The sequence below is a fragment of the Lutjanus erythropterus genome, chromosome 22, assembly GCF_056507025.1.
Source record: "Lutjanus erythropterus isolate fLutEry1 chromosome 22, fLutEry1.hap2, whole genome shotgun sequence".
Taxonomy (NCBI): domain Eukaryota; kingdom Metazoa; phylum Chordata; class Actinopteri; order Lutjaniformes; family Lutjanidae; genus Lutjanus; species Lutjanus erythropterus.
In genome coordinates, this window is record NC_139338.1 from 6,263,888 (window position 1) to 6,289,079 (window position 25,192).

The window sequence follows — 25,192 nt, forward strand, 5'->3', positions numbered from 1 at the left end:
AGCCCTCAAACTCAGGGCTAACCTCGCTCCAGAGCAGGCCAACTAGCCTGAGGCTTAAGTCAGGGTTAGCCGACTTTGGAATGTTCCAGGATCGTGCCAGTGTGAAAGCTCTTTAAGCCGAGGGCTAACAGCTCTCGTAGCCTGTGGCTAACTGCTGTCCTAACCTGGGTCAAAATGCACTGTGAAAAGCCCCTAGGACAGTAAACTGAATGTATTTGGGTTGTGGACAAAACAAGAAATTTGCTGATGTCATCTTGGACTTTAGGGACACTGATCAACAATTTTCACCATTTTCTGACATTCTTAGACAAACAACTATCAATCGACTAATCGAGAAAATAATCTACTGATTAACTGGCTATGAAAGTAATCACTAATCGTCATTGAATTTTGTGTTTGGTGTAACAAATTTGTATTGGTGTAGTGCTGAGGGAGCGTACTGAAATGATGCTCTGCCACTTTAATGGAATATTTTCAGTTCACATATGCCGTGCAAGAGAGCCAATCAAACCAAATGGAATGGTTAAACTTGCCGTGCAAATGTCAGACAGAAGTGTCAGTGTGATTAAAACTCTTTGATCATGAAGCAGTTGTTCTTGCTTTCACATACAGTAGCCTAGATATGTTGGTGTGCAAGTCTGCTGTTTCTGCTGTCTCCTGTACTGTAACACGTTCTCAAATTGCAGCAAATTGTTAATAACTATGAAATACAAGTTATCCTGGCAAGTCAGATTAATACAAAAAAAATATATATCTTGCACCCTTTGATATGACGTCCTTATATAGCCTGCATTTTACCAGAACCCTCAACTGTTAAAAAGACAGGCATAGAAACAAAATATAAGATATAATATAAGAAAATAGAAAACAAATGTTTGTATGTTAATACGCTAAACAATAATAAATAATAATAATAGAAATATAATAAATAATATATCATAAAATAATACATTTTTAACATTATACCTGCTGCTGCAGTACAGTAGTATTGTCATTGTGGAGATGTTTCCATGCAAGAAAATGGTAAAGTTGCAGCACTAAATTAAACAATAAAAAGTTATGTAGTCATGTATAGTTCAGTGCTGCTTTGTTATTATGGATGGATGCAGCAGTAATTGTTACATAAGTTGAGATACAAGCATTTACTCTGGTAAACTGGTACAAGTGTGTGTCTGTGTGTAGCGTGAGAGTGTCAGTCCACTCACTCCTCTTGCATTACCCAGTCCCCCATCTTATCCCTGCCATTGCCCCAATCTGTTGCCAGTTATGTGTCAACTTATGTCCGTGTTCTATTTTTGGTTGAACTAATGTCTGTTTTTTCTTTTGTTTTCTGTCTCTTGTCTCCTCTTTTTTTTTCATTGTTTGTTGTCGTCCTGTGTGGCTGCGGCTTCTCCCACTGCTGCTGCTGTTGCTGATGCTGCCCACTATCGCCCATCCTGCTGCACGCAAAAACCTACTACTGCCAACATCTGGTCAACAACACATGGTGGACGCCCCTCTTCCCCCCCTTTAATCTTCATCCAAAATCTTGGACACACTTTTTTCAATCCCTCTCGCTCTCTGTTCTCTCTGTGTTTCCCAATCATCACCTTTTTTTCCCCCTCCTTTCTCTTGTACTTTTCTTTTTCGGTCTCCACCCTTTTCTCCTGCTAGCACCATGCAGAGTTGAGAGAGCACCATGCCACCTCCGGTAAGCCAGTGACCTTTCAGAGGAAGGGCTGAGGGCAGTGTACACAGTCAGAGGAAGGGCCAGGCCTGATATTTGGGGGCTGATAGAACATAAAGTACTGTGTGTGTTTATAGTAAGGCGAAACATGAATAGTAATTTTCCTACAATTTTCCACAGATGTTCTTTTAAATGTGTTTATTTTCCATGGCATTGTCTATTTAAACTGTTCTTGAACTTTTAATGGTAATTTTAAGTGCTCTGCTAGGACCTCCGTTTATCCAGCAAAGGGCCACCCTCATTAATAAACCATTAACTGCAGTTTGTCATGGAGCAGGATTTGCATAAAGTCTCTTTAACGCTAATTTTGTTTGGGGCTTTCTTTGTACTTCAAGGTTTTTCAAGCCATGTAGACTGTAAAAAAAATTCCCATGGTACCTTCTTTTGAGTGTTTTTACCACTAATTCAAACCTTTAAACTCTACTGTAACATGTGTGGGTTGGCAGTTTATTTTGAGAAAGTGAGTCATCACGTACAGTATATGTGATGTACTGTCCTCTTTGCTGCTGTCACCACCTGAATGGTGCCTGCTGGGAAAGCGTGTTAGTGTATATATGTGGTGTAACCATGCCCACAAGAGCACACACACATGTACACAGCTGCACTGACAGCACACGCCCACAACAGCCCAGCTTCTGAACACACACTGCTGTCTGATAGGGTAGACAGACACTGACATCACTGGATTATGAGCTGGATTATATAGTATCTTTGTTACCATATGTGTTTGTCTGTGTGCATAACATAGAACCTGTTCCCAGTGAAGGATTTAGAGGCTGGCAGATTCGTAGTTAAAAAGACGATTACTCAATCTACTGAATTTTGAATTCAAGTCATAATTAAAATGACTTTTTAACAACAATTGCAGACCTATTTATGAACAACTGATGAGAATTTTGATGAGAAAGTTGATGAGCAAGAGCTGTTCAGTTTTTACATGAATACCTGTTATAATACAGCTGGTTATTAACAGCACTACAGATTACCAAACAGGGGTATGTGTGCCGTATGAGCCCGTTGCCAGGTAGTGACACGTTTCACAAACTGAAGAGATGTGAATAGGACTGCAACTAATAATTATTTTCATTGTCAATAAGCCTTATCTGTCAGTTATTTTCTCAATCAACCGATTAGTTGTTTGACTATAAAATGTCAGGAAAAGGTGACTTTTCTAAATTGTATTAATTAACCATATATATATGCTGTATTTTGTATGTAGCATGAAGGAACTACAACTCTCATTTGGTTGTGCAACCCTCTGCTGTGTAATGTTAATGAATTACCTTGATTAAAATTGAATGAATATTGTAAGAAAAATCCACTTCAATATGAATTTAACTAGAAAGATTTTGAACATAAAAGGTCATTGATTTAAGTCCTTGCCAGTTAATGAGAATAAAAAGAATTTGTGAGCCGACAGTCTTTGAAGCCCAACAGATCAGGCACAGTGCAGCCGCTGTAAGGACAGAAATGTTCAAAATGTGAGGAATGTAGAAGGAAGTTGCCAACCAGTCACCCTAAGAAGGACTTCAAACTCATACTGGCTCCAGCATTCACTCCCTAATTAAAATAAATTAATTGGTCTGAAAAACCATAAAAGACCAACAGATTCCCTCATTTTAGCTCAAAAGCAATCAAGGAAATAAAGTGATATTTTGGCTCAAGCAGAGTAGTGCTGTGTTTGGCTCGCAGAATATCTAATCTGTCTTCAGTTGTTGGAAGCCTTTTATGTTCCGAATGTGTCTCAATTTGATAAACCCAAGACGTTACATGTCAGAAATAATTCCAAAATCTCGTATTCAGATGTGAGCTATGTTTAGTTGGTATGACTTTATTAGGGGTTGCTGTAAAACCAATTCAGGGAATGTCTTGTTCACAAAAGATAAAATACATGTTTTAATTTCAGACATTTATTTTGGTCCTCTGCCAAACCAAAGCGCACGCCCATTGCCTCGGAAAAACATGCCTGCGTGCTTCATTAGCACCAGGTAAACAAGGTGGAGTGATAAGTGACAAGGACCCATATTGAGTTTATCAGCACTCATGAAACACCTCTTTTTCCAATCATAAGACCTGGATGAAAACAAACGTTACATAAGTTATCAAAATGTGTTATGAAACAGAAGGCTGCACGTAACAGATGCTCCACAAGAGGGCTGTCTGTAGATGTTCTCTGATCTGATGTAAGATGGTCTCTCATGTCCTTCCTTTTCATCTCTCCCCTCCCCGTCTCCTTCTCTCTGTCTGTCTGTCTGTAGCTGCCATAGTGAGCGGTGATGACACCGTCCTTCTGACCCCAGGCAGGATGAGCCAGCGCCAGGTGAAGGAGCGGGACAAGGAGAGGGAGAGGGAGAAGGAGGCAGGCCTCCAAACGCCCAACAGGGAGCACGTGGCCACCCCCTCCACCCTCAGCCCCGGGGTCAGCTACAGCCACGGTAAGAGACTTCCTTTGCACTCCACAGTTTACTGCATACAGCCAAAGTTTCAAATAACTCAGACTTTTATTGTAGTTCAGCTTTGATTCATTCAGTATTATATTGCGCCTCATGGATTTATCATTTATAAGTAAATTACCTGCACAAAAGTACACATATTTTTCTATATTTTAGTAAGAAGTAAGACTTTCTGCCCATTTGCATCATTAATTTTCTAGTGTTTACTGTTAATGTGCTTGTCGTCATGGTAAATTAAGTGTAATGTACATTTCTGGAACTTTTTTTTTTTACAGACATACAATAAATTCTCTCCTTTAGGTATTTTACAATAAAGTCAAAATCTGTTTTAATTGAAATAACACATTTGATCTCTTTCAAATGAGTAGTTATACTCATAAATAATAAAACCACACTGTCAGCAGTTTTGCTTCTACAGTCTTATGCTGCATTCATGTGCTCCTTGGATTTCCTGAGCTCAGTTGACTTCGGTGTGATCAGGCTGCACCAGTCCAATCCCTAAAACCCTTAAAATATTGGTTTACTTGACTTGTTATCAGGGTTAATGCTAATTAATAACTAATCTTGACCACTCTACATTGGCAGTAACTAATGGTTTTGACCTCATTCCATCTTACAAATTACATGTGAGCAAAAAATTGGTATGCAATTTGTGGATTAATAAAACGTTATCAGACATTTGCTTTCGCCTGCCATGTTTCTGCGTATATGACTTGAACAAACAACAACTTTGCAAGTCATGTATTAAAAGTTTCACAGACTTTCCGAGTTGTTGAGGGAGCGTTCACAGAATTGGGAACTCATTTTTCTGATTATTCCAACATCACATGAATGTGGCATTACTCAGTCTGAAGTGACCTGTAGTTTATGGAGGCTAATTTCAGCAAACATTAAATGGCAACAAACAATTACATTTTAACATTTACTATTATTTCATAATTGCCACTAGCTGCCACAGTTACTGCTGTTTAGCTAAGGTTCTGTAGAATTTCTTTAGAAGTCTATGAGCAATTCAGGGAGACTAATCCCTCCCTAATCTGGACATTTCGTACATGACAGATGTGCATGGAATTCAATTTCTTGGTATTCCCCAGTCATCTAATTTATGAATCTCCTAACATTTTCTGCTATGTGATGAGGCAGCAATTGTCCTGATAAAACACATGAATATTAATTGGTTGCTGAATGATCAGAGTGTCCGTCTCGTAACAGAAAGGTCACAGACTGAAAATGTATCAGTGCAGCAGCAGCAGTCACATATCTCACCGAGCAGTGGCAAGCCACTAAACTCTCACATGCTCGCTGAACGTATGACAAGATAAGAACAATAGCTACATGCTTAAACTGTAAACATGCTTTATCAAAGACCCAGATACACACTTACAAGGCACACTCACTCACTGTATGCACCACTGAACACCAAAGAGACCGACAAATATCCTCAGTCTTTTAACCTTTATAATCCTGCTTCCGTTGTTCTTCTATTCTGTGGTTTATGTTTTTCTAGATTGAAGATAACACTCTAAAGCAATTATGAGGGGGCTGGTGACATTGTGCGTTTCTAGCCCCAGGACAGCTGTCAGCGTTATGTTTAGCCTTTACCTTTCCCTGCCACTCCTGGTGGAGGAACAGTGACTCATACTCTCTTGATGAGTGGTTCTCAGCCTGCCTCTGTACCTTTGCACAGTCATAAACCTGCTGTAGGATGGTCAGATTTATATCTTCTCTTTTTGTGCCGCTTTTGTAATTCTGTGATATAGAATTTCTTACAGTATATGCTGTAAAACACTTTGTGTTGAGGGATTCTAACCTCAGAAACATTACAGCTGGGGTGTTTGACCCACAAGGCAAAAATAAATAAATGTAAATCAGCAGGTGTACTTTGTGGTACATCATGAATACAGACCACGTTCGCCGCCACATTGATGTTGCTCTACAAAAGCCCGTTACCCTCAACCTTTTAGCTCTGTCGACTCAAGAGGTCATCAGAATCTGGCTTTGAGGTCGGAAATCTGCTAATGTTGTTTTGTCTGCACTCACTGTGATGTAATGATCATCATACGACAAAAAAATCCCCAAACCACAGATTAGGAACAAACCAAATAAAGGATGTCCAGTGTAACTGTCTAGAAATAAGCTCAAGGGTAGATTTGGCTGGGGTCTTACATCACAGCTTATACTGCCTGTACTTGGTTCTTGTGTTACAGCGCCCTCTTGTGGACTCTCTGCAGTGGTTAGTGAACTGCACGCCTGTTTAGTTCAAAGCTTATTTTGCACTACCTTTAAAACTCACCAGCTGTTTTTTTTTTCTTTTTTCTTTCAACTAAATAGATTAGATTAACAGTGTTTGGCCTGCTGTTGGGCAGTTTCCACCAATTTCATAGTCAAAAAATCATACTGTGATTATTTTGACCGGTATTGCAGTTAGTGGAAATGATCATGTTTGCATTACAATTTTCATTTTCACTGGAAAAAAACTAGTAAAATCATGATGATGTGAGATTTGTTAGGGTCTGCATGAAAGAAAGACATCTGGACATCATCTGGAGAACCAGATTTTAACTTTGAAGCCTTTCATTACTCGTGTTGTTCTCTCCTGACTAGATCTTTGCTTGTGTTGTATCGGCTCTCAGTGTCTGCAAAATAAAATTGTAAATTGTTAGATTTGTAGGCCAGGGCATCTCTGCAGCACTGCAGTACTTCTCCAATCTAAAACCGCAGACACCTGACCTAATAATCAAAGTGTCTAATTTTAAATGTGACTCATCAATGCTCGAATGTTGCTTTTAGATTTGGTTGTGAAACTTGTGAGACACATTTGGGTAGCTCTAGTTTTCCATCATTTATTATCACAACAAGTTTAAACCATTTGCATTAATACATTTAAGGTAACAGCATGCTGTTGTTTCCCCATTTTAAAAAGGGCCTGTAAGCCTTCTTCCTGCCACAGGAGGGAGTAAGCTTAACATGGAAATACATAAATACACACAGTAAATAAATAAATAAATAAATGCATTCATACATGCATAAATACACTGTTTGACTTGTCACTGGACTCACACACTTGTAAGTGTGCATACAACAACATCAACAATAACAGCAACCACTTGTGGCAGTTTCCATAAAAAGCTTCTTCTGTTTAACTGCCGTCCAGTCTCTGGGTATATTGCATCAGACCTCTGTGTGTGTGGGTAGTTATTAATCCAGAATCAGACCTGTCCTTTTCATGCACTGCACACAGACATAGTAGTTGAAGACCATCAGGGTAATGAAATGAAAGAAGTCTTTATTCCTTGATAAATAGCTTCCTTTGATTGTATTCTGTAAGCAAGATACAGCAGCAGGAGTGGCTGTTGTCTGTCCAGCAACCCTCTAAGCATAGCTGCATCTGTGAAACACGAGTCAGTAAGACAGCATGAAAGCTTCTCTCTGACCCTCATCTCCCTGCAGCCCAAAATGGGTAACCATGGCAACTGATTTTTACTTCAGCTAGCCCTTAGTCTTGCGTCAAAGTGATGACGTTGAATGCCTCGATTTGTTTTTCTTGATGGATGTTTAAAGATCCAGTCATTTTTGTTTTAGTTTGATGGCTGCAGTCACATGAGTGAGATTGTTACAGGGCGTTCCCTTGTATATTCAGACTTTATATTGTTATATTAAGACCTCAGAAGCACGAGGTGATGCACTGACACCATTTCTAAATGGAGAAGAAGATCGTAGGAGTTGTGTGAAAATTCACAGCTAAGGTGTGAAGATTGATCACAAAGATTTTTCCCCAGTTATTTGCCATAGCTCGTTTTAGTAACTGTTTGCTGTTCAGTAAATGACAAGCATGATTGCTAGAGGTTAATTCTCATAAGTTCTGTTAAAACATAATCACATAAGATTGTAACCTAACTAGAAGTGCCTGGCCTCCGACTGAACTGACTTTGTCATATTCAAGCAACAAGCTGTCACTCTCTAAATCCCTTGTTTACATGGAGTAAAGAGAGCAGTAATCAGATTCCCCCTGTCTGGCCTTCAAAGAAGGACCTGGCATCATTATCAGGTTTTCCACATAATGAAACATTGGGATACATAGAACACAACTGCAAATTTTCTGTTCTCGCAAAATTAAAAAAAAACTAAAAGTGCACAGAGCATTAAAGGTAATAAACAATGACAAAACTTCAGTACACTTGACAAAATAATATAAAGTTTAAAAAATTCCAAAAAACATTAAATAATAAAGCATTGAAACAGACATGTATGATGTTTGCGAGCAGGACTGCTATGATTGGTGGAACTTGCGAGAAGCTGTGATGATTGGTCAGATTTGCAGGAAAGTTGCAGTGATTGGACAAAATTGCAAGGTTGAGCAGAATTCACAGGGATAAGTAGAATTTGTGTTTATGATTGTGATCACAATATCGAAACTTCCTGGAGGGTCTGAAATATCTACTATACTATACTGTGTTTTTTTTTCATAACATTAATTGGGTTGTGGTAACATGATTGAAAGTTCCAACTCATTGTGCAACAGCCATTGTCTGACCTATAATTACTATGGAGTAACACTTAATAATTCTTTAGCTCTTGTTGCAATATCCTTTTCCTCAGATTTTGTGTTGATAATGTTAGAGTTTCAATATACCATTATTTAGTTTTTGACTCTCAGATATCAATCAAAATAGTGCAGTGCTGGTTCACAAAATGTGTGTTTGGAGCGGCTGGAATACTTGGCCTCCAGTGTTGCTTCTTGCAGCTTTTTCTAGAACTGCACATCCAAACATCTTCAGACTCAACATTGCACTTCTTGGGGCCTCAGCAATACACCCACCAAGTGTAAAGTTGGTTGGAGGAACAGTTGTCAAGAAAATCGAAGGACAGACCCACATACAGACCCGTTCCATTTCATCATGTTGGTCAACACTAATAGAGAGTACTGTTATTTATAGTAAAATGTTGTGTCTTACTAGTCCATAATTCAGACGGCTTTCATAATGCAGCTGGACAGTTGTTTGGACTATTTAGTTTAATCTGAGTTTTATTGCATCATCACATACGCCCAAACAAACTCTGGTGTCTGTAGTCCACCTGCCAAGTGAGCCCTCTTTACTTTGTGACTCACTAAGATCAAAAATAAACTCAGGAGGCTGTTTGGTGAGGCTTCTTCAATCGGCTTTGAAGCTTCGCTTTAACCGCATTTCACTGACTCGGTGTCCTCTTTCCAGGTAAACAGAAAATCTGCCTGTGCTGGAGAGCTGAAAAAGGGATGTGGAGAATGAGAGTGATGCAGGCAGAGGAAATGATGTAATGAGGAGAATAAGATAGTGAGAGAATTGAGAAAGAGATTAAAAACAAAGAGGAAATGGAGAGATGAAGAATGTATAAATTGAAGGGGAGTGAGTTGAACGGAGTGGCAAGGGAGTGCAAGAGCGAGAGAGCAGGTGGGGTCATCATGGATTTAAGCTCAGCCTCAGGGATTATGCTCCGTCAGACGGAGTTAACAACATGGAGTGGGCTGGTCTTATCAGCACCCTCAGCCACTGCCAATCCTGCGTTCCTTCTTCCGCCCACACTCTCATCCAGTGATTGGCTGTGCCCTGGGAGGCCTGAGAGCTAAGCGGAACGTGGCTTGACAACGGAGATATGCACTGTAGATAACGAAGTGTGGAAGTAAAGGAGGACAGGACGAAGAAGATGGAGAATATATCAGCCTTAGGGCCTGAGTCCTACTCGGACGGCCGAAGGCCTGTCTGGACTGATACAACTTGGATCTAAAATAGGAGGGATTTTAGCATGATTTGGGCGATTAGATTCCTGTCAACTTGACCTTGGGACACTTCAGTTTTAGCCTGAAGGAGCGGAGGTACAGTATGAAGTAGTGCCAGTTCACAGGCTAGTGCTTGGTCGTGTTTCAGCTAAAGCAACAGCTTCACATCCCTGTTCCCACCTCCTGCCCTAGTGACAGTTTCTGATCTGTGCAGTCTTGTAGTTTTCTGTAACATGCATTTGAATGTGTGCGTTGTTGTATGTGAGGTGTCTCTTGTGAGGACAGAATGAAGATCACACCACCATATGTAAAATAGCCTTTTGCACACCAGAGTCGTCATGTGGAAAGAAACAAGCCCCATGATTCTTCCATCCTTCAAAGTGCCTGACTGTTTTTCCAGTGAGTCTCAGAGGAGAGGAATACAGCAGAAGATGCTTGTAGGCCAGTGTTCAAAAAGCCTCTTTGTTGCGCAGCTAATCCCAGGCTTACAGGGTCTCCTTGTAGCCTTTATGTAAGACTAGATATGTCTGTCTGCGTGTGACCTACTGTCTGCAGTGTAGGTATCACTTGCACTGCGTATCTGGTATCTGGTATCAGATGTATCCCAGCTCATTGGTTGCTATGTCATAGTTTGTCTGCAGTGTTGTCATGTTTGCCTGACATGTGACTTCTAAGGCAGTTTTACTGTCCTGTTAAAATATTTTATTTACTTAAAATTTTATGATTGACTACCAGGCAAAATTATTGTCCTTTAGTGATTCTGACACTTGTCTTCCCATGTGTTTTATGATGAAAATGTTTCTTGTGGATAACAAATGAAAGCAAAAGAGATTATCAGCTCAGAAGGCTTTGTTTTGTTCTCAGCTATCACACACCGTGGCTTGAAGGCATCTTATTAAGAAAGTTTGCATCTGGCCAGGGAAACTTGCTGTAGTTTATTTATGTAATGACAAGTGTGCTGGATAAATATGACTGAGAGTCTGCAGCTATGTTAGCAGGAGTCTGAGACTGTACTTAGGTGAGCTAAATGCTAACATCAGCATTCTAACATGCTCACAATATTGATGCCAACATGCTGCTCTTTATCAGAAATAATATTTACCATGCTTAGGGTTGCTATGCAGTATGAAATTAGATTCCACTCACTTCCAAGACTGGATAAGAATGAAAAAAAAACAACTTCAGAATAAAGTAAAAAGGAGAGGGTTTTCAGTCATTGAAGGGTAAGTGAGTAAAAGCTTTCCAAGGGCTGGTTTGACAATCCCAAATAAAAAGCCTTGTTAGCTAAGGATTCAAAATGGGAGAAGAAAGCTAGATGTGAAATATGGTCTGACAAATCTACTGAGAGGTCTGGAAATTTGAGCCTGGAATTTTGAAATGTGTAGGAACCCTGGATGGCACCAGAGGGAAAGTCAGAGGAGTACCAAAGTTGTTTTAATTCATCATGAGGGCAACATGAATGGCTATATCAAATTTTGTGGCAACCCAACGGTTTGAGATATTTCACTCACAACCACAAAGTTCAAACTTGTGATGGCACTCAAGGAAAAACGAACAAGGCCTGAAATGTACTTCAGAATAGATGCATACACAGACAGCTATGGACACCAATAACCTAGTAGTAATTCTAAATACCAATATCTAGAGTCCACTTCGAGGACACACTCCACACTTGCAGTAAATAGGCATCTACAGGATTGGTTAAGTAGCCATGTGTACAAGTCCTCGCTGTTCTAACAAATTGGTGGTGCACAGATATCCACACAGAGCCTACGCACATCCAAAGTACCAAAATACCAGCCAAAGTAGCAGACTGACTGACCGACTAATATTGCCATCTAAAGAGCCACTAGCATGTCTAATAAAACTTGGAACAGTATTTTGTCTGAAATGTAATTCCTAAGGATGCAAATTTAACTATCTGCCTGTGTTGGGTTACTGCTCCACAGAGCAGCTACAGATCCTCACCCCTGTACAGGCCTGTTTTTGCATGGCAGGACTTACACCTGACACCAGCTCACCCGATACACATGACTACTAGAGCAGGTAGACGTGGTGCACAGGTAACTTCATCCAGCCAGTCAAGCCAAAGAGCTGATACTCAAACAATGTTCACATTTGTAGACTTAATGGTCTTGCATGTCCCTGTGACAGGAACACTTTGTAGAGAAGGGTGGATAAAACTTACATATATGGATGTTTTATTCCCTCCTGTTTAAAGCAAAATATGGAGTATATGTTTGCTGGGAATCTAGAGGGCAAAAACCGTGTTCACTGGAAGGCAAAAGGCAGGATTGAATGATTGAAATCGGACACAGTGTTTACAGTAGGTTAAAGCCATGGCCATTTGTTCAGTCAGTGAATGTGGTGAGGTTAGGATTTGCCAGAGTCAGTACTTATTAACAAGAGTCAATCCCAGCTTCACTGGAAATAACTTTAAAAATGACCCAGATGATGACTATACTTAGCAAATGTTTCTCAAGTGCCTCTCAAATGCCATCGGAGCAGCAGAAATGGACTTTTCCTCTGCAAGCAGGTTAATTAGGTCTGGGAACTGAATTATACATCCAGAACAGCCTAATTACCTGTGTTAATTAAAGCACACTTGAGAAAGGCAAGCAGAGTCGCAGATTTATCAGTTTTAAGATTCATCAGTTAGCTGAGGGACAGTTGTTTTGGAGGGGATTACACTGTTTATGTCCCTGAGCTACCTTGGATGAAATGTCTCCATGGACAGTTGGCAGCAGGTTTGGTATGATGCCAGCTGAATGGCATAAGTTTTTAAAGGTCTGAAATGAGAGAATGAAATGTAAAATAGGACAGGTCAGCTGAAAGGAAGATGCCAGTGGACTGTGCTAGGATCAACAGCAGACAACATGCCTTGCAGACTGGGTTTCAAACAACAGGCCGAATGCCAAGCCTATTAATTTCTCCAGAGATACAGTAACCACTGGTGGCCTTGCAGAATCCTTTTTTAAGGCACACTGTCTTGTCACTTGTCTTAGTAGTTGGCTGTGGTGAGCCTTATTGTTCCTCCTAAGGTTTGTGGTATTTTTAGCAGCTGTTTCATGACTACATTGCTTCTCTTCTGATAAAGCAATGCATTCATTTTTTTCTTCTCAACCTCATTGTAATGAAAATGGGCCCACATATCATCTTGTTTCTTTCTCTACCAAGCTTTGTTGTTGTCACTGTTAACTTTAACTTACTTTCTGTAGTTGATCTAAGTTACCTGCAGCAGAGTACTGACTCTGCTCGTTTTGTGCTGCCCAGGGTATTGTTAGAAAATTACAATACTAGTACCTTAAAGTATTCTTGCTTCATCATGTTAGTCATGTTCACTGTTTTTCCTGAAATAGTCCTTCCACGTTTTATGCATTTAACAGACACCACAGGCATGTAATATAGCCATACTTTTGAACATTTTAGTGACTAAACCAAATAGTCATTTTTTCTAGATCTGGGTACAAAAAGGATTAAATCCAGGTATCATTTGACTGGAGAAGTTTCGATACTTCTTGGTACAGGGTTATTTCAATCAATTTGTTAGAGATATTGCAGATGCCCAGCCCTAGTGATGCTAGTGTAGTACTGATATGGCGTGCGCAGCAGATTAAATAGAACTGTTCCATTGGGGGGGGGGGGCGTCTTTGTTTCTTTTTTGTCACTGACAATTAAGTGATATTTTGATATTTTTATTCTTGTTTTTTTTTTTCATCAACAATATTGCATGTTGATTGCAGTTAGTGTTTAGTCTTTGCCATCTCATCATCGCCTCATCGAAGAAGAACAGTCATGATGAACATATTTAGTCATAGTTTTCATTCACAAAAAATAATACTGCTGATGGCCTCAACTATCTTTTCCAGCTTTTTAGCACAGCAACTTAACAAGTTTTCCTTTTTCAAGTCAAAAGCTCCAACTGGCTACTTAAAGAATGCAAAAGAACTCACTGTCCAAAGGGCATCTGAAACATATCAAAATATAACTTGTCTGGGGAACATTTGTTCCTAAAAGCACAGCTGGGTTTGGACCATTGAGATAACATTTCAAGGAAACAGTGTCCTAAGTGCGTCACAGATGTCTGCCAGCAAAGCAATTTACAGTCAGTATTACCTGCTCGGTCACAGACAAAGCATTCGGTTCAGGCACGATTTAACTGTGCTGAGGAGAAGCGCACGTTTCAATGCAGCACTCAGTGACCCCTGCCACCACACCGGAGCCTTTTCCATGTGACACTGAATCTGATCCTGTAAAAGCTGAATATTGTAAATAGCAAATATGACAATATGAAGATGTATTGAGTGAAAGTAATTGGCTTTCTTTGTTTACATCTATAATAGAATTTATTTGGATCAACTGAGCGTTGGTGTGATAAAGTGCTTCCTTCTGTCCTCAACAAAGCTTATGTTTTGTGTGTGTGTGTGTGTGTGTGTGTGTGTGTGTGTGTGCGCACAGTCTGGAGCCTTGCTGTCACGGTTTACAAGCTGTATAACCTGGGTGATGAAGACAAGAGAATAGTGTGATTAGAGAAGGGGAGGGTATGTAAATTCAGCGTTATAAAGGGACATTTCATGGCTATTTAAGGGAACATTTGTTAACAACTTGTGTTCATTGTAGGCCAGTAAAACAACAAAGAGCCTTTCATTTTGATGGAGTTCCCCTTTACAGAGTTTAGACCAGAGTGCCTACATGCACCAGTACATATTGCATCTGACTTTCACGGTGGTGAACCCACTTCACAGCAGTGTGGGAAATGGACTGTGTTTTCCAAACTGCAAGCTTGTCCTCCTACAGAAAATAAGCCTTGCTGCAGTGTATAGGGTTGGATTCTGATACAGAGTTTTTTTTTTTTTTCTTTATAGCAAAGACTAATGTATAAAACCATTAAGCAGCCAATGAGAACAAGCTAAACACAAGCTGACCTACAGCTTTCTATCATATCACATGCTCCTCATCAGCTTTATCTGCTCACGGTGGTGGGACAAACTCAGCACATTTATTATTTGCTTTACACAAACTTTAAAGTGGGAAAAATCTGCGATAAGGGCAAACTCTGATCTAAAGCCCAAAATGGTCCCAAAAAAGACCTTGTGGTGAGATTGTTTACTCAATTGGTTCTTTCAAGGTCAAGAATGAGACACAAGTCAAGAACTTCGACTCAAGTTACCATTAAGCTGAAATCAAATATCAAGGATGGCTCAATGCTATTTTTTGTGCCTGATATTGATACAGCAACCTACTGTCTTTCTCCCTCTCAAAACAGCTTACTTAATAATATATTTGTATGGATGCGGAGTGTGCAGTGATTTTGGCCAGTATTGGATCCATATTGATTCTAAGAAACATATCAGAGCATTCTTTTCAAATATAATCTAAAAATGTCGATTAGAATGAATGGAATTTATTCCTTTGTTGCTTTTGGTGGCTGAAGGCAAAATTTGAACAAACGTGCTTAGTGATTTTGATTTGATAAGCAGATGTAATACTGTATTAAGATTCAGTAACATAGGCTAGAGTAGTCAGTGGCTCTCTGTTGTCACACAAACCAGCATGTCCCCTGAACTGGTAAATTAGGAACAAACAAACAGTCAATGGTGAAACAGTTTACTGGATCAAAAATTTATTTGGCACCTCTGCTTGTTTTACTCCCAATAGCTCTGCTCTTACCACCATAGCTGGCAGCAAAGATGCTGCCAGTTGGACACTCTGTTCATACCTGGCTGTGTTAACCACTGGCTGGAAGGCAGGAATATCATTAGCAGTTTGAGCTTCTGCCTGTGCTTGTTGCATTTGTTCATTTGTGGGCTGTTTCTCATACATACAAATTGATTTAGTCTCTAACAAGTGCTTTGGTTATGAGGACTTTTTTTTTGTGAAAATCTGGAATTTCCAAAACGTGGTTGTACAATTTCCATAGCTGTTGCAAGAGAAGAAAAAGACACTTATCTTAACCAAATCCTCCCTGTGTTTCTCCCACCACCCACTGATGTCATGAGAGTGATGGGTGAGACTAAATTTGCCTGGAGCGATATTGAGAAAATATTAACAGGCATCGCAGACGTCATAGACACCCCAATGACTAATCCTTTGAAACAAAGCTGAAAAGCGGTGAAGTGTCCCTTTGAATCAAAAAAATCATGAATTAAAAATGCAGCGAGAGATTGAGCCGAAGAGAAAGATGAGACATGGAACATAAGGGCTATTTTCAAGCTAAGATGCAGCTCTCCTACCCATCCGGAGGAGAGGGAGTAGGAGGGGCTCGGCTTATTCGTTATTAAGTACTTACAGGCTGCTGCTTTCATACACACTCACAGAGCAGAGAGCCAGAGTGTGTGTGAGGGAGACAGGGAGACAGGGAGCAGTCCGCTGAAGGAAGCGTAGAGGAAAGCAGCATACCGCACTGGTCCAATGCCTGCTATCTGAGCTACTCTGTGTGTGTGTTTGTGTGTGTGTGCATTGGTCGATTTATCCACTTGGCTCACTAGCTGCGTGGGACAGATCGGACTCTTTCCCGACCCTCCTCGACCTTCTACCCTTGAGTTTCCCCACCCCACCCTCCCTTCCTCCCACACTGCGAGGGAGCTCCCGCCGTCCCGATGATGAAGGAGGAGGGCCTCCTGAGTCGTCGCCGTTTCTCCACGTGCGGCGGGACAGCGTCACTTCGACCTCCACACCCGGATGGACGCAAACTCATCCGCAATGCCTCCTTCGGGGGCTATAACGAGCTGTCACCCATCTCGCTGCCAGGTGGGTGTATGATGGTCTGGGGAGTGTTGCTGGCCCATTAGTCGACCCTGTAGTTTTACCTCATGGGTGACTAGCATCTCTGTAGTGGTGGTTTTAAAAAGTGAGCAGACCTCTAGAACTCTTTTAAAGTGTGTGGACAGATTGGCTGTGAAGAAGGTGTTTCAAATAGGTTTTGTTCAGATGCACAGTTGACTATGAGTAGCTTGCATTCAGTGACTACATTCAAACTGAAAATGAAAAGATTTCTAGTGATCAGTATACTGTAAGCTTGTTTGGACTCGGCTGACTTGCTCAGTCTTGGCTTTCAGAGAATGAATTCAGTTAGGTTTGGATGAGGTTGGCTGGTATGACTAACATGTTTGCTCTTAAGTTTCTGCAACAAAAGCACATTGTTCATGATAGCTGTGAGGAGGACACCAAAAAACACATTTGAATGCATTGCCTTCATCAACACAGTCGAGGGGAAACTTTCTCTTACTGTGTATGTTCTGTATTTGGATAGAAAATATATTTTTTTCTTACTGATTAAAACAAATGGAAGTAACTGCAAAATAAAAGATAAAGTCAAAATTATATTTGTGTAACAAGTTATAGATTAGAATGATACTGCCACTATTACACTCAAGTCTCCTTTTAAATGATTTTTAAAATCATTTTGGACTTGTCATAGGAAAAGAGTTGGAAAGCAAGTCCAGAGTATATTAGAGCACGCAGAATGATGGTATGTTTAGACTAGTGACGACAAACCATCAGGCTGCAAGTTATTTTCAATGGAAGTTAGTGAAATGAAGCCAGAAACTGACACCCGTCACTTGGGCGTGGCTTGCTACAAATCTCAGCGCTCTCAGCACTTATTTTCCATTTTAAACAGAGAAATACAACCGCACACCTTCTGAATTCAAGTTTTTCTCCTTTAACGAACTAAGATTACCTTAATTGGCTCGTTAACTCCTCGGAAAACACACTTCATTCAAACTCGACAGAAAAACATGTAAAACTCACCAAAACCATCCTTTTTAGTCTGTCCGCTCTTCCAACAATCACCAATTCTGGTTTGGTCAAAATAAGTCCTTAATTCACCGCGTGAAAAGAGTGTAAAGAGTCTGACTCTGCAGGCTGTTTTCCTCTCACTCGTCACCCAGCTTAGCACACTCATGGTCGGCTGAGTGTGTGTGTACTGCACCGTGCAGAGCAGTGGCTTTCACTCTGCAAATTATCACTTTAGCAAAATAAAGTGATAAATATCGCCCTAAAAATCGTCCAAAAAAGCAATCGGCGATGGATTCAGCCCATCGTCGACTGACGATATAGTCGTCCAATCGCCCAACCCTAATTGTACCCAGCCACATTTTGCCATTTTGTAGTTATGTTGCTAGTAATATGAACATACAGTAAAGCAAAAAGAGACCCCATTTACACCTGATATTAAAATGCAGTCTGTGTCCGTTATCCAGATAAGGAAAAACAAAGTGTAAAGTGTAAATGCTTTGTAATTGAAATGTGATCAGATCTGCCTCACCACATCTGGAGGGAGTCTGGCTTGCTTTGTGTTCAGATCTTAGGCAGGTGGGATCGCTATCTGTACAACAATCTTGATAACTTATCTGGGTTCAAATCTGATGAGGCCAGTCACAACTGTTTGTTTAATATGGAGTGGGTTCTACATGAAGATTGAAAGAGGAGTGTCACCAGGCTGTACAATAATTGTATCTGTAAATGGGTTTATGTTTTGACAGCAGATATATTTTCATCATCACTGGACAGGCCTACAGTGCCGTGTGGGTTTTTTGAAGCATGTTCAACATCTTCCTTCATTGTTTTGGACATAATTGTGGCAACAGCCTCTAAGTTTCAAGCCTCTGGGGGGGGAGTTTCTCATGACAGCTGCTGAGTGACATTTGAGGGCTAGCGTTGCTAGGAGATGCACTGTCAACTTCTGGGGTGAGCTTTTGAAGGGAGCGTTTCATAATTATAAATTCTGTGAACACAGATGCAAGACGCTCAGATGCCTCCTTTTCACAACAAGCCCACAGAGTGTTGGCATCAACTGTGATTTAAGACATCTGTTCCACTACAATATCCAACATTTGGGTGCTTTTGAATTTGCTTTCCGCTCACAAAGTCTAAGTTGACAAACGAGACTAACTTCCATCTTGGAAGTAGAAGCTAATTAGCACAGCTTGTTAATGTTAGCACTGATTAATACTTTTCATTCATGTTGCTTCAATACCTGCTGAATCATCAGCAGTTGCAGTTACACAAGAAGGGAGTTGTCATTTGGGATGTGCGTGATTAGTCAACTACATGATTAAATGTCACCACCCTCACAAGTCGGCACCAGAAATACTAGTCAATAGCTAAGTCGGACAGATGACAGCTCGTAAAACAGTGCTGTTTGTCACAGTGTTTTGACGTAGAAAATGGAAATAATGTTGAATGTAGACTGTGACAGAATAAACTGATATATAACCATTGGAGCAACATGTGACCACATTAAGCATAGACATGGACATTAACCTGCAAGCAGACCAGGCTGCTGCTGCTAGCAGTGCTAACGTTAGCCACACTGCAAAGCAGGCTGGCAGCTAACGTCCGCTCTGTATAAATGTTGTTGTTTAACCTCAGGCACTACTCAACATCTATTGAGTTGCTGTCATGTGTTGTACGTCAACGTGCAGGGCTTGTATTGCACGGTACAAAGTGGCACACATTTCAGCTGCATTTAAAATATGATTTGTACACTGATTAACGGCTCCAAATGGCTCTTAGTACACACAATATTTTTTCGAGCGGTGTTAACCATTATTCATTAATAAATTGTGCTCAACTTTAACTGGACTAGTCTAAATTAAACTTAGAATTTAATCAACAGGGAAATTAGTCACCAAGAACATCCCTAGTTCTCATAAGCTGTCTCCCTTTCTTGGTCCCAGATTGGCAACAACAAATGACCAGACTATCAAAACGTGCAGGAACAGGTAGTCTTGTAACCTTAGCATTCCATATAACAACTACTGAGTACTAATATCACAGATTGGACACTGAGGAGTGGCTGTCCTGCAGCTGGTTAACTGCCTGTGTCCTTCAAAGTTGATTTTTAGGTCCCTCAATAAATGTATTAAGGAGAACCTGTAAGAGCTGCTTAGTGGAGCATGAAGTCAACCTTTGCATTGTGCAACCCACAGAGCAAGCGCAGTAGAGACTTTCTTCGGCTGTTTGGCCTCTGCTAACTTGAATGAGGATAAAAAGATTTAATTGTACAGCTCTTCTAGACTTTCCAAATGTTATTGGGCTGAATGGATCTAGTCCTGATATTGAAACCATTGAGTCATTTCACTGAGGAGGAAAAACTCTATCCACCATTTTACAGCTGCTTCTTTCAAATCTAAGTTTATGGGGAAAAGTCTTTTTGGGCCACATTGCATCCCATGACGTTGTCATTACACGGTTTGGTCTATGTCAAACTGCCTGAAAAGCTCTGCACTTTTCCTGTGGGTTTGCTTCCCACTCACAAAATTGTTGCACCAGTCACATTAAATTGTTACTTGGAACCAAAAATGAAGGCCCCCTGGAGAACATAAATATAGAATGAACTATCACAGTAAAAAAAAAACAAATAAAACTTCCTCCAAAAGTTGTGTCTTTTTGCCGAAATGGTACAAAAAGCTACTGATTTTGTAGCAAAACTAAATTTAAATTTCTGCTCAACTAAAAACAAAAAGGAAATGGTCATTTGTTAAAAGTCGCAGCAATGTTAATGATAAATGCTTTGAATCAGGCAACACACTGTATCTGTTACATCACACTTTTGCTTGGTCATACAGTGGCTGTGAGACGTTTGTTTGTGAAACTTTTCCTCAAGGACACTCTATCCTCACAGTTCAGAGAGTAAAACTTATAACCACTATGGGCTGTTAGTTTGAAGAGCCCAGAGCAAACTGATGAATGAATGAAGATAGCTCAGGCTTCAGCTCATTCGCCTTGTTTTCACACAGGTTCCAATGATACCTCTATGAGAGGGCAATGATAATCCCTGTTTTTAGAAGTGCACCAAATCCCATAGAACATTTAGGATTAAATCAATTTAGTGTTCATTTGTAAATCCCTTCCTCTGTGATCTTTACTTTGTGCGTCCTGCTGAAAAGGACACAAACCTGGAGGCAGACAGCTGGCAGCCCCTGGAACTCTCACAGAGTGGATGTTCTCTGTTCCACCTTTGCAGATGACTGTTTTTAACCTTTATTAATCCAGGAAAGGCTGACTGTGCACAAACACTCCCACACTTTCATGTCGTAGTTCGGGCTTATGCATCCTAGCACAACCTCAGTCCTTTGTTGTTTGCCAATGAGCAGCTCAGTCAGATAAGTGCTCTGCTCAAGGGCATCTCGACAGCAGTTATCGAGGAACAGGAGATTGCTCGTCATTGTCAGTCTCTCCTCAGACCTCTCCATGTCTGGGGATTCAGGCTGGTGACCTTTTGGCCACGAGCCCACTTCTTTCTCCTCTAAACCAGCACCTCCTCCAGCAAAACAAATAACTTGAGCCGTGAGGCATTGTCTGAGTCATGATGTTTTTCTCACAGTCAGTTCCCAGCCCCGGCTCCATTCATCCTTATTTTAGATGCTCAGCTAACAGGCACCAGTTTTTAGACAGATTGCAGGACACAACTGGTGCAGGCAGGATGCACTTACTCACTTTGTTTTTGTTTTTTTTTCCTTTTTACCTTCCATTACTTTTTAAATCTGTCTCCCTGTTTTTTACATGCACACTGGCTAGCCTTAACATATGCAGGATTTTACTCTTTGAGGCTGCATCTCAACGTGGATGGTTGATGACTCATTTTGTTTGTCTGCTGGCAGTTCGTGTGGTGTCAAAAGCTCTGCTTTGTGCTTATGCTTGCCAGTCAAGGAATTGTCTCTTTAGCCATTTAATTTCCTATTGTGACTGGGACTAGGTATCTTTTATAATTTTCATTAGCTACAACACTTAAAATGAGTTTCTGTCCTTATATTCAGACTTGACAAACATTTTGATAATGGATGGACTGTTCCAGTTCAGGACTCAAGAATCAAGATTGCTCTTTCATGAGACCATTTCAAGGACTTGGTAAAAAGCCTATCAGCAGCATTTTGGGACACTTGCAAGCAATCCAAGGAAGTCTGGGCAGGTGAAAAGGGAATTGTTGTTGTCAAGACGAGTAAAATAACTGCATGAATAATCATCTCTACCTCAGCGAGGGATGTGATGGCCCTGAGATCAGCAGTGTTCCATGGCTCGTAGAAATAGGAACAAACCACACAATTTACATGCTGGTGAAGTCTCAAAACCAAAGAAACACATAAGAAATGCTTAGCTAATAGAGGGTAGATTTAGAACCAAGTCTTTGTCTCACCTTCAGGACAGTTGAGGGGGTTATGGCGAACAGACAGTTTGAAATGAGATGCATAACTGAGTGTCTGCACTGCGATGGTAAGAGTAACCAACAGTCACTGAAAATCTCCTGGTAAGAGGAGAACTGTTCTAAGGCTGATCCAGAGGTACCCACCTACTGCCTTAGCCCCTCAACCTAGATACAGTGCTCCACAGTATTGAAGGTGGTGTTAAGATCCAGTATTACCAACACAGAACACACCTGCATTGCTGCATTCATCTTTAGCAACCACTTTTTTTTAGGACCTTAGAGAAGGGCTCCAGACTTAACTTCTTCTGCTGGTAGCACTGGTTTTGGTCATTTTGTGCAGGTGCACATGAACATTTAACAAACCTAATAAATAGCTGTATTTCACTGTCATGTTTGCGGGCTCAAAGTCACAGCAAAGGCCTGAAAGTGGCTGAAACAAGCACAGACATACACAGACAAGTCCACTGCCCAGCTGATGTTAGCTTAGCATCCCAGACAGATTAAAGAGAGATGCAGTGTGCATATTTGTAAGTCCTGCTGGTGCTCCTAGTTGTAAAACTCGCAAAAAAAGGTCGCAAAACACAACTAAATGGTCACAGTTTGGAGCCTGGCATAAAGGTAACTTAGAAATAGGACTGAATTTCTGAGGCAAAAATTAGTCAAGATTAGTATTTTGAGAAATGGTTGAACAACCAGCTTGTTTGATTTGATTTTGTTTATTCCGGGTATCATTTTCTAAATGAAATACTGCAGTTTCATTCTATTAAACTTTTTTAATACAGGCTTTCCTTGTTCCCTAAAAAAGTCTGAAAGGCCTTAAAATTAAATTAAGGACATTAAGGTCATAAGTTATCTTATAGTAGATTTTCTGTAAATTTTCTGATGTATGTACTGTAAATTTTACAATGTTTTGTTACAGGCTGGTAGGAAAATTGTCACACATCTACAAATAGTAGCCTCTTGTAGCCTACAGTAGAATGTCAAAGAGCGTCCTAATTTTATGTTGCGCTGCACTGCATTGTACACAGTCACATCGCGTCACTTTGTATTATGTTAGCTAACTACAGACGTTGGCTTCTGGTTGTGTTTCATCTTTTCATTATTATCCTTTGTGGTTGCTAGCTGGGTAACAAGCTAAGGAAGAGTTTAATAACAAATGGCTGCAGGAAGATAAGGTTTGGAGGTCACTGGCACCGGCAAGAAATAAAGACTTTCATGGTTGAGACAATTGGGGCAAAAGCTGTTAAAGTGGCAGCTAGTGGGGCTATGCTAATGGCTAATTTTTTTTTCACAAAGCAGTCTAACTCCTGCAAGAGTCTGCATTGAGCAATTGTATCACTGCCAGAAACACAAAGGGCTTTTTAAGTTGAATTGGACTTCAGAAATCATGCAAGAGCCCTGAAATATCAAAAGATGGGACACCAGGTCACTGCCTGCAGTCTTTAACAAAGGCCAAGGAACAGGCCAGTTTCTGACAGTGCACATGAACTCAGCCCCAGCAGACTATAAATAGAACACCAACAGAAAGCAGCAGCCATGGTAATACAACCTGCCTAATGCCCCCACTCTCATCCAGCCACATCCTGTTTGAAATATCACCTCATCCAAGAGATAATGTGCTTTTGTCTCGTCAAGCTGCCTGTGTGCAGACAGAATAAAAGCATAACCCTTTTAATGTGGAATGGGCCACTTCAGCTCAGTTGTTGTCATGTTTGTTTGTGCAGTAGTCTGACAAGCTGCATATGAAACAGATTTGAAGGCCAGCAACGAGGCCTGGAAATTAAAATGATCAAGGGCAGGGACAGGCTTGGGACTCAGCTGTGCAGGTCTGAAACTCAGAATTTTTGATAGCCATATGAACAACTGTGATAACTAACAAACACACTTAATCCCAAAGTAATAAGACATTTTATGATTGTTCATTTCCGCCGTGGTGTGTACTGTTGCTTCCTCTGTAGCCAGGGAGGGACTAGATGTGAGGGAAATCAATTTGGAGGTTGAAAAGGGGGCCTTTATGAAGCTAATAAGAGAGTGGAAGCGGCTGCATCCTTGCAGTCGATAATTAGATGGAATCATGGCTCATTTTGAGGTCAGCGTGACTTGGCACACTGCATGTTGGGAACAGGAGTCTCTGGCCATAAAGATGATAAGATAGGTTTTTGATTACCAAAAAGAAGTGGTGCGCAACAGTAGCAAAGAACAGAAGTGTGGCTAAGGTTGGATAAGAAAGATCTAAAGGGTTATTAAACTGTGTGAGATTATGTTTTTAAAGAGTAAAAACGTTCTTTTAAATGGAAATACCACCAATATTAGTAGTGTAGTGTTAAATCTCCAAAACAGTTGTATAATATCTTATGTGCCCCCTCTGGAGACATTATTAGTGATGAGAATTGGTAGAATTTTTTGATACCAGTGCCATTATCAATTCTGCTTATTGGTCCAGTCCTACTGTTTTATTATGACTGAGTCTGAACACGGTGTAGAAACAGAGTAGAGAAAAGCTCTCTGCTATGACTTCTTGCAGTTTTCCAGCAGCGTAGATGTATGATTGTTGTATAATGTGCAGCTGCCAGAAACACATGTCAGAATTGATAAAAGGTATTTATCAGCTCGGAGGCGTACAATTCTGATGGATTAGATATATCTTAAATATAAGGATTCGCTGTGTTTCTAAAGAAAGAAAATAATGGTTAGTTGCAGCCCTAAATAAAACATAGTCTGCAGGATGTTTCTTTTCAATAGATGCTTTAAAAAGATTGAGTGATGGTAATTCCAGAAAAAAATCTAAATGCCACTCACACAGACATGTGTAGTTGAATTTTTAGAGCAGCTGCCACAGTTTTCTGGTGCAGTTGTTTTTCCTTTACATTCTTCATTTACATTCTTTTGTGTGTTTTTTTTTTGTGTTTTTTTTGGAGTAATGTAATGTAATGTAATGTGGAGTAATATGCTTCTGCATTACCTGTCATGTGGAGTCACAGTTATACCTTGATGCCATGATGATCTGCATCCCAGCTGTCCAAGCTGTCAAATATTTGACATTTGAAACAGCTTGTTTTACTCCATTCTGGATTCATTTACAGTTGGAAGAAACCATACTGGTGTCT

At 40.4% G+C, this 25,192-nt stretch overlaps 1 protein-coding gene across 10 annotated transcripts in view; it reads left to right on the forward strand.

Moving 5' to 3' along the window:
* Positions 1-25,192, forward strand: part of osbpl8 (oxysterol binding protein-like 8) — a 117,301-nt gene that overhangs the window by 62,673 nt on the left and 29,436 nt on the right. For 5 of the 10 annotated variants that reach the window (XM_084710612.1, XM_084710615.1, XM_084710614.1 and 2 more), the window contains 2 exons: positions 1,654-1,690; positions 3,985-4,161. In XM_084710612.1, the coding sequence (XP_084566738.1) occupies positions 1,654-1,690; positions 3,985-4,161 (214 nt within the window). Of the gene's footprint in view, positions 1-1,653; positions 1,691-3,984; positions 4,162-16,304; positions 16,685-25,192 lie in introns of those variants that run through there. The other 5 variants (XM_084710617.1, XM_084710618.1, XM_084710620.1 and 2 more) reach the window with 3 other exon arrangements.